At 37.5% G+C, this 10,096-nt stretch overlaps 1 protein-coding gene and 1 long non-coding RNA gene across 2 annotated transcripts; one reads left to right on the plus strand and one right to left on the minus strand.

The window, feature by feature from the left end:
• Window positions 1–2,682: 2,682 nt before the first annotated feature.
• On the minus strand, window positions 2,683–10,027 carry tmx2b (thioredoxin-related transmembrane protein 2b). The gene is made up of 8 exons (XM_039689767.2): window positions 9,712–10,027; window positions 9,017–9,077; window positions 8,576–8,689; window positions 8,355–8,431; window positions 7,275–7,381; window positions 6,644–6,709; window positions 6,426–6,555; window positions 2,683–3,552 (listed from the first exon to the last, which is right to left on the minus strand). The coding sequence occupies exons 1-8, from the start codon at window positions 9,898–9,900 to the stop codon at window positions 3,370–3,372; spliced, it is 927 nt and encodes a 308-aa protein (XP_039545701.2). The 5' UTR covers window positions 9,901–10,027; the 3' UTR covers window positions 2,683–3,369.
• LOC148978500 (uncharacterized) lies at window positions 4,853–6,527 on the plus strand. The gene is made up of 2 exons (XR_016168823.1): window positions 4,853–5,261; window positions 6,305–6,527. It is a non-coding gene; the product is annotated as an uncharacterized LOC148978500 (long non-coding RNA).
• Window positions 10,028–10,096: the final 69 nt, after the last annotated feature.

A 10,096-nucleotide genomic window follows, 5' to 3' on the forward strand; every position in this document is an offset into this window, starting at 1 on the left:
TGGGCGAAAAATTAAGTTTCTCCAATCTTCTCAAAACTCTGGATTCTGATAGAGGGCCATGAGACTTAAACCTGGCCACAAAAATGGAAGCTCTAGACCCTTCCAGAGCTGAGATATCGAAACTCAAAAATTCGACCGGAAAAAAAAAACGACAGTGGTACCCCTTTCGTTTTTTTTTTTTTTTTTGGGCAGAAATTAAGTTTCTTCAATCTTCTCAAAACTCTGGATTCTGATAGAGGGCCATGAGACTTAAACCTGGCCGCAAAAATGGAAGCTCTAGACCCTTCCAGAGCTGAGATATCGAAACTCAAAAATTCGACCCGAAAAAAAACAACAACAGTGGTACCCCTTTCGTTTTTTTTTTTTGGGCGAAAAATTAAGTTTCTCCAATCTTCTCAAAACTCTGGATTCTGATAGAGGGCAATGAAACTTAAACCTGGCCGCAAAAATCGGAGCTCTAGACCCTTCCAGAGCTGAGATATCGAAACTCAAAAATTCGACTCGAAAAAAAAAACAACAGTGGTACCCCTTTCGTTTTTTTTTCGGGCGAAAAATTAAGTTTCTCCAATCTTCTCAAAACTCTGGATTCTGATAGAGGGCCATGAGATTTAAACCTGGCCGCAAAAATGGAAGCTCTAGACCCTTCCAGAGCTGAGATATCGAAACTCAAAAATTCAACCCGAAAAAAAACGACAGTGGTACCCCTTTCGTTTTTTTTTTTTTGGGCGAAAAATTAAGTTTCTTCAATCTTCTCAAAACTCTGGATTCTGATAGAGGGCCATGAGACTTAAACCTGGCCGCAAAAATGGAAGCTCTAGACCCTTCCAGAGCTGAGATATCGAAACTCAAAAATTCGACCTGAAAAAAAAAAACGACAGTGGTACCCCTTTCGTTTTTTTGTTTTTTTTTCGGGCGAAAAATTAAGTTTCTCCAATCTTCTCAAAACTCTGGATTCTGATAGAGGGCCATGAGACTTAAACCTGGCCGCAAAAATGGAAGCTCTAGACCCTTCCAGAGCTGAGATATCGAAACTCAAAAATTCAACCCGAAAAAAAAAAAACGACAGTGGTACCCCTTTCGTTTGTTTTTTTTTTTGGGGCGAAAAATTAAGTTTCTCCAATCTTCTCAAAACTCTGGATTCTGATAGAGGACCATGAGACTTAAACCTGGCCGCAAAAATGGAAGCTCTAGACCCTTCCAGAGCTGAGATATCGAAACTCAAAAATTCAACCCGAAAAAAAAAAAACGACAGTGGTACCCCTTTCGTTTGTTTGTTTTTTGGGGCGAAAAATTAAGTTTCTCCAATCTTCTCAAAACTCTGGATTCTGATAGAGGACCATGAGACTTAAACCTGGCCGCAAAAATGGAAGCTCTAGACCCTTCCAGAGCTGAGATATCGAAACTCAAAAATTCAACCCGAAAAAAAAAAAAAAACGACAGTGGTACCCCTTTCGTTTGTTTTTTTTTTTCGGGCGAAAAATTAAGTTTCTCCAAACTTCTCAAAACTCTGGATTCTGATAGAGGACCATGAGACTTAAACCTGGCCGCAAAAATGGAAGCTCTAGACCCTTCCAGAGCTGAGATATCGAAACTCAAAAATTCGACCTGAAAAAAAAAACGACAGTGGTACCCCTTTCGTTTTTTTTTTCGGGCGAAAAATTAAGTTTCTCCAATCTTCTTAAAACTCTGGATTCTGATAGAGGGCCATGAGACTTAAACCTGGCCACAAAAATGGAAGCTCTAGACCCTTCCAGAGCTGAGATATCAAACTCAAAAATTCGACCCGAAAAAAAAAAACGACAGTGGTACCCCTTTCGTTTTTTTTTTTTTTTGGGCGAAAAATTAAGTTTCTTCAATCTTCTCAAAACTCTGGATTCTGATAAAGGGCCATGAGACTTAGACCTGAGTGCAAAAATGGAGGCTCTAGACCCTTCCAGAGCTGAGATATCGAAACTCAAAAATTCGACCCGAAAAAAAAAACGACAGTGGTACCCCTTTCGTTTTTTTTTTTTGGGCGAAAAATTAAGTTTCTTCAATCTTCTCAAAACTCTGGATTCTGATAGAGGGCCATGAGACTTAAACCTGGCCGCAAAAATGGAAGCTCTAGACCCTTCCAGAGCTGAGATATCGAAACTCAAAAATTCAACCCGAAAAAAAAAACGACAGTGTACAACCCTTTCGTTTTTTTTGTCAAGGGTTGACAAAAATTCAACCCTTTCGTTTTTTTTTTGGGGCGAAAAATTAAGTTTCTTCAATCTTCTCAAAACTCTGGATTCTGATAGAGGGCCATGAGACTTAGACCTGAGTGCAAAAATGGAGGCTCTAGCCCCTTCCAGAGCTGAGATATCGAAACTCAAAAATTCGACCCGAAAAAAAAAAAAAACGACAGTGGTACCCCTTTCGGTTTTTTTTTTTTTCGGGCGAAAAATTAAGTTTCTCCAATCTTCTCAAAACTCTGGATTCTGATAGAGGGCCATGAGACTTAAACCTGGCCACAAAAATGGTTTATTCAATAGTGCACTAAAACAACATTCCTCCTCTTTGTAAGGAAATTGATGGCAAAATTCTACATACACTGAAAATAAGTTTCCAACAGTAATGATTGGAAAAGGTTAAAACATGAAGTCTGCCTGCAGCTTTCTTCGGTGTTTAAAGTTATAATAAAAATGTTAAAAGATTCAATAACTCTGCACAAAGAAATTTTTAATATAAACTTAAATAACTTAAGACATTAACAGCAGTATTCAATCAGAAAATAAATGTGTAACTGGGTCTCAATGTCAAAGGCAACCACATTTTGCAGATCTCACTTAGTTTTTAATTTGTAAAATGATATGAACTGTTTGTATAATAGACCCTCCTTATTAGAGCACTGAATGCTGTCAAGTAGTCAGTACCATACAAACAAGCTACGTCTCAGAAAAGTAAAAAATTAAAAAATAAGAATCCTACGAGTGTCAAAGGTATGGAAGGATTACCAATACAGTAAAAGAAAAAGAACTGATAAAGTTTGTTCCCCAATTTGTGATGCATATGCAACACAGAATAACCCCTTTCTAATGATCACTAGAGGTAGAAGTCCAATGTTTAATTATGTTCAACTCTCAATAACAATGTCCCGAATGACCTTGTTTGGACACCTGTATACTGTATCCAGTATATCGATGAAGTTTAATTAATGTATTAGGAATTAGGATTTACTATATTATTGGACTGATTTTGCAATTAATTAATACGTTATACAAAACGAAATAATCATTCATTCTGCTTATAACTACATACAAACTCTCTCTCTCTCTCTCTCTACATTAGCACAATCTGGTCCAGTCCCATAGTGATTGACAGTGCTCTTCAGCAAATGGGCACTTTCTATTTGTCCTTCTTGCTCTCTGTGTCCATCGCAGTGATGGTCTCGGTCTCCGGTTCCTCCTCTTCGGGCACAGGGGAAAATACAGATTCATTTGGCCTCTCGGATTTCTCTCCTTTGGTCTTGCCGAGCTTCTTAAACTTCTGATACAACTCGTTGAGGTTAAACTCTCGGATGATGTTTTCCTAGAAGAAAAAAATAAAAACATATCTCTGTGTTGTATAGAAAACATACAGGGTTGTTTCAAGGATGTTTCTAACATTTTTTTCAGTTGATTAATTCAACATGAAATCAAAATTGGTCCTGATTGGCAAAATCAAGTCCCAGTCTAAATTTGGTCTTGTTCGAGAAGCTGTTTCACTCAGATATAAGTCACAGGAAAGACTATTGCAGCTTCTGTTTCATGCTGACTTTAAAGCTACACTGTGTTACTCTTTTAGTTTATTCTTAGCTAAAAAAACACTTGGTTCTTTCAAAAATATATGTGCTCATTAACAGTGTTGTGCAAGTTACTTCCAAACTGTAATACATTAGGTATTACTAGTTACTGTTATTTAAAAGTAATTCATTACCTTACAATATTACTGTCCCAGAATTGTAATGCGTTACATTACTCGTGTATTACTTTTGAGTTACTTTCACCAAAATGACTAAGTAGAACTTAACTTTTGGGCTGTAACGATATGCAATATGAAACCGAAATCGCGATTCGCCACACGACTCAGATCCACGAACCTACAGAATCGCAACACACCTCTTCCAACTCCAGCGTTATTCTCCTTACCGTCCAGATCCAATGCTACCTTATCTTTAAATTAGGCTATTAGTATTATTTGAAGTTAACATTATAAAATACGTAGACCTACACCACAAAACTAGTCGAGGATAAATTATTTAAAATTGGGGAAGTCCAGCATTATGGACATTACATTTGCAATCAAAACTTGAAACAAAAATTCTCAGAAAATACATAATGTATTGAAACGTATATAGGGTACTTCCTTATAGGGCTCCAGACATTAGACAAATATCAGTCTATGTTTTATTTTTAATATTAGGGAAAAGACACACAGTCATGCGTGACAAAAAAATAGGAGGCAAAATATATTTTTTGTAATTCTGTTAATTACACTGCGCAAATCGGATGAGGAAGGGTTGGCTCTCCAGTCTTCATAGAACTTAAAATATTCATTTTATTTTAGTTTTCGTGTTCGCATTTATGAGGAAAAACAATGTTACAGATGCGACCGCTCTGAACTGGCACTAAAAGACTGCTTTAAAACTTTCACATAGTCTGTTGCCTTTAAGAAGTAAAAGCAGACAATACACTGTAATACAACTGTAATATAAGCCTCACTGAACATGTAACGAGTAAAATATTACTGAAAATTGATTAGTAATGCCTTACACTACTGCGTTACAGCAAAAACTAATATGTTACTGTAATGTATTACTTTTGTAATGCGTTACTCCAACACTGCTCATTAATATATTTACTTCGTTCAAGTAATAAAGTATTCTCGTGAGTGTATAATATGCCATTGAGAATACACTCATGGACGAGGTCGAACTGGAAGCCATGTTAATCTTGGACTACATTGGCCACCGTAGGAGTTAAAACGAAATCGGAATTGAGAGGAAACTAATATTCACTGGATGGTCATATACCTTTTCACCACTAGATGGGGGTAAAAATCACACAGTGTAGCTTTAAGCATAGATATCATATAGAGACTAGATACCCTATTGGCCGCTGGAAAACGAGAAATTCGGCCGCCATCTTGAACCGGTCGTATTCCTAGTCTCGTTGCGTGGCAGCAGATTAGATGCCAGAGCACTGTGGAGCATTTTCCTGTTCTAATCGCCGGACCACCGAAAATAGGGCTTTTCACAAGTAAGTCTTAACATTACCGTACTATTGGTTGTATTTTGTGAATAGAATATTACCAGATAATCGAGAAGGAGCAAGGTTATTTGCTATTACTGTACTGAAATCGTTGTGAAATGCTGTTTACTGCATCAGCCGGTGTTCACCCGGCATGGAGAGGTGGGGTAACTGTTAAAGTAATAATTACAAGAGCTTCTAGGTTGTCAGATAAGCATTCAACTGCCCTGTTGTATAGGTTATTTGTGTTTGCGCACATTAGCAACGTAATATGTACACGCATGACAGCGATGCGCAAATTGAGTTACCTCTCCAACTTCTAGTTTTATTGATAACCTATATCTTACCACGTGCGATTTGGCTATTGATATTACAGAAGTCCTGTGGTAAAATTACATTAACTTACCCCATCTACCCTTGTAAAGTTAATCTGAATAGGGCTTTAGTCTCGACATTCCCCTCCTACATCTACATACAATAAAAAAGGTATAGGCTTAATGTTGTCCGAATTTAATTTTTAGAAATTAACGTTACAGATGCAAACACGTTGAAAAGCTTCTTCTCAATTTTTATTACAGGTGGCTGCGTTCGGTGGATTCGGTGGCTGCGTTCTCTGTGTGTGAAAGTGTGTGTGTGCGTGTGTGTGTGTGTGAGAGAGAGAGAGAGAGAGAGAGTGTGTGTCTGTTCGTGTGTATGTATGTGCGTGTGTATGTGCGTGTGTCAATCATAAACTGTTTCTTCAACTTATTAAAATATCTTACTTTACTATCTACTATCTGTTTCTGCTTCTTTATTATATTTATAGTGTGTGAATTATAAAATACATTATATCCTTCATCACATATATTGTGTCTGGTCACTTTATATCTTATATCAGAATATTATATTACTGTTAACCTACAATGGACATTAAAATACGCCGATCCATGTGTCCTGTATCATAGCTACATGAATGACTTTTGCAGCAAAAAAAAACGCGTGAAAATCAGTTCAGTATTCAGTGAGATATGATTAATTTAATGCGCTGACAGCTCATTTCACCTGCCATTCAGATCACACTGAGCGGAGCGGATGACCGGTTTAAGATGGCGGCTCCAATTCTCGTCCGTGCCAATAGGCAGTAGCGGTCGATAGGGCGTCTACCTATATGATGTCTATGGCTTTAAGCCTCACCTCTGTAAATGTCCAAGACACTGCGCGTCCCTTCTTGTCCACCTGAGGGCGCCTCATCACTTCCTTTCCCCCCTGGAAGAGCACAAGAGAGGGCAGTTGCTTTGACAGAGGAGAGGTGCTGACCCTATACCTGATGGGGGGGAACAAACACAGGATATTGTCACAGTCTGTCTATCAGAGTATGATGAGAAACAGTGAGACACAACAGGGCATCTTACTTCTTGGAAACTTCACTGTAACGACCAATGTCCACTTTGCCAAATTTCAGCCCGGCACAGTTGTACCTGAGTGAGAGAGAGGTTAATCGTCTCCATTCACAATATTTAAATTCACAGTAACTGATGAGCAGCAGCACGTACACTACGGTTCAAAAGTATGGGGTAGTTTTTTATAAATATTTTTGAAAGTTTTCTTCTCACAAAGGCTGAACTTATTAGATCAAAAATACAGCAAAACAGTGTTATTCCTGTGTTGTCAAAGCTAAATTTTCAGCCATTCTTCAGTTGTCACATGATCCTTCAGGAATCAGTCTAATATGCCGACTTGCTGCTCAAGAAACATTTATTATTATTGTGTTGAAAATGTGCCACTTAATTTTTTTTTTTGTGGAAATCATGGAAAAAAAGATGCAGGATTCTTTGATGAATAGGAATTTCAAAAGAACAGCATTTATTTGAAATTTAAATCTTTTGTTACATTATAAATGCCGCCCTTTACTGTCCCTTTTGATCTATTTAATGCATCGTTGATCCTCAATAAAATGTAATAATTTCTTTAAAAAATAAATAAATAAATAAAAAAAGTACAGACAACTTTTGAATGGCAGTGTATTAAGATCAATGTTCTTACTTCAAGGACAGATCAGCGTAGACGGAGGCGAAAGACTGACATTCTGGTGACCAGTTAGCAAAAAACTCCACGATCCAGGTCACTCGGTGGTCCTTCTCCAACTCCTCCTAAACACAAAAGAAAGGTGAATGAACATCTATACTCAGTTTCCAACATGTATTTGCACACTATATCCCTCAGGCTGCTGAAGTTAAAGTTCAACTATGAATGTGGTCGAAACCATTAACATTGGGTAAAAACTTTCCAAAATGTATCCAACTGCAATGGACAAATTAACATTTATGGGCTTTGAATTCCTCTTACTAATAAGACACTGGAGTTGGTCCCCCTTGATGTTTAAAGTGGGCAAATAGCATGCAATGAGAAGTCGTAGTGCACACTTGTAAGAGACGCTATGACCGAAGCATTGGGTAGCAGAAACTAAAGATGAAGAAACAATAATAAAGAATAAGTAAATATATCTTATTCTAGCTTCAAGCATTCTTTTTTATCAACACTTGAACGTGGGTGTTTCCTTACATTTTGAGCTAAAAGCTGAGAAAAATCACGTTTTTGTCAAAGACTACATCTGGCCTCGGATTCAGAACGCTGATCAAAACATAAATGGAGTAGATCGAGTCCATCATCACCCCTAATGCTTACAAAGTCCTGTAGCTCATCCTGGGTCAATATTTCATTCAGAGTCATATTCGTCAGTTTTGATTGATATGCTGATAGCATTATTTTTCATATGCATCTAATTACATATGAGATCGCTTGTTGTTTCTGCTGCGTTTTGATCTGGAGATTCAGGTCTCTTTCAGAAGATACAGTGTAACGGTGAAAACGCGGAAAGCGGAATATTCCGCCAATGGCAGGGAAACAGTTAATATGTCAATAACCCCAGTTTCTGTTAATACACCTTGAAAATAAGCTGCTTTGTCATAACTACAGCAGAAATCCCAGAAATATCTTATAACTTAAATAGTCCCCTGGCTTTGAATATTTTGTTCTTTTTCCCATTCTGTGCAATTTTGTTTTGAGAACCAGAAGCCCACGAAGAGTGACTGAATTCATAGTATGATGTGAAATCATACTCACATCAATGGTTTTATCATTGAAATACTTGATGTATTCAGGGCCCATGTACAGAGGAGGTTTGCAGATCATCAGGAAAACTGCATCAGTGATAAAAGAACATCAGTATGCATAGAAATGTTTGACAGTCATACTAAATTCATCTAATATTTGGTTTAGTATTTAAACATTAGAACGTTTCCACTGATTGACAGTGAAATAAATAAATAAATAAAAATACTGACCAATACACAAGGTCAAGTAGAGAAGCCCCAAACGTATGTCCAGTCTGAAGAACAGGATCACATTGGCTACTTTACTAAAGAGGATGATGTTGCCCACATGCTGCTCAACAGTAACTGGGGAGCAAAGATTAAACGAAAACACGTTATTATATTTGTCATACAAAAATGAATAGTGAAAGGGAGGAGGGGGAGAGAATAACAGAAACATTGAATGACAAAGGACATTTGATTTAACAACAAACACAAGGACAACCGTCACTGAGAACACAGATGTCAGAGCGTTTAGTGTATAAACAAAACCTTAACATTCAACCTCAGGCTATTCACATCAGATTCCATATGGCTAGAGATTATTTTCTGAAAATTGACTGTCAATAAACAAAGCTGTATACGAAATACTTTCTTATACAAAAACCGTTTTAAGGGGGGAGAAACACTTACTTGCTCTTCTGTTTTTCATCATGACTATAGCGCTCAGGAACATCAGTATCTCCACTTCTCTCTGAAAACCAAAATGAACAGAAAAATGGCTGAAATGTTTTTAAATGCACATACATAGCAGACACTTAATATAAGTGGGTCCTAAAATACATAATTAGAAATTATACAATTAGCATATTTATAATAAATAACATGAGAGTAATGTCGAATGATAACAGAAAATTTCAAAGAGCATCCTGTGAGAGTTAACAGAACCAAGAAATCTGACACTTCATGATCTTAGAATGGTGCTCATATATATATACATATGGTTCAACTTCCAATCTAAACATTAAAACATTCTGTTTCCAGGTTCCCTTATATTAAGTACAATATAATAATAAATATACACATAAAGTCAAAGAAACAACACAACAGTGTGATCATTCAGTGATACACATGAACCACACGTGGAAGAGGTTGCCAAGTTTTTTTTTGTTTTGTTTTTCCCTTACACATGCATCATTTCCATATGCATGGCATTCCAGACCCTTTTACCATGATTTAGGCTTGTTCCCGTCCCAGCTAAATAGCAACCCCCACCCCCAAATTCTATAGACCATCATCTGATGGCCACTGCCCAGTCCCCTTGTTACGAAGCAGGTTATATGCGTTATCATTCAGCATGAAACCCCAAAGGTCTGCTTTATACATACCCAATCAAAATCGCATGAATTGCCATCCTCGCGCTGCGTCGAAAGATGTTCGCAGACACCAGGCGTTTTGCGGATAAGCAGGAACGCGCTAGACATAAATAACGAGGCTATGTAGTATGGTTTTAGTAGCCATTTGTAAACCTGTGGCAAATGATACAGAAATGCTAACAGAGGTGTTAACAATGCCATTTTTCTTATTTCTTCTCTTTTTGTTCAGAAAACGATTGTTGTGGAGATCCGAGACGACAGAGTCCGCATCAATACCGCTATCAATGCGAGACAATATTCGTCGGCAAATGAATTAAACGATTTAAAGGGACAGAGGTCACTGCGGACGAAGGGAAAAAATCGTCCCTCCTCTTTAAAGCAGCCCTGTTGATTGGTT

This window comes from Pimephales promelas, chromosome 6 (genome assembly GCF_988280905.1).
Source record: "Pimephales promelas chromosome 6, fPimPro1.hap1.1, whole genome shotgun sequence".
NCBI classification, from domain to species: Eukaryota; Metazoa; Chordata; class Actinopteri; order Cypriniformes; family Leuciscidae; genus Pimephales; species Pimephales promelas.

Bases quoted from the DNA above. Each gene is read 5' to 3' on its own strand.
- tmx2b (XM_039689767.2), bottom strand. From the start codon at position 9,900: ATGGCATTGTTAACACCTCTGTTAGCATTTCTGTATCATTTGCCACAG. The intron at 7,382-8,354 runs GTGAGTATGATT...TTTTGTGTTTAG, and splicing joins TCAATGATAAAACCATTGAT to GAGGAGTTGGAGAAGGACCA. The intron at 3,553-6,425 runs GTGAGGCTTAAA...TTTTTCTTCTAG, and splicing joins TGTCTTGGACATTTACAGAG to GAAAACATCATCCGAGAGTT.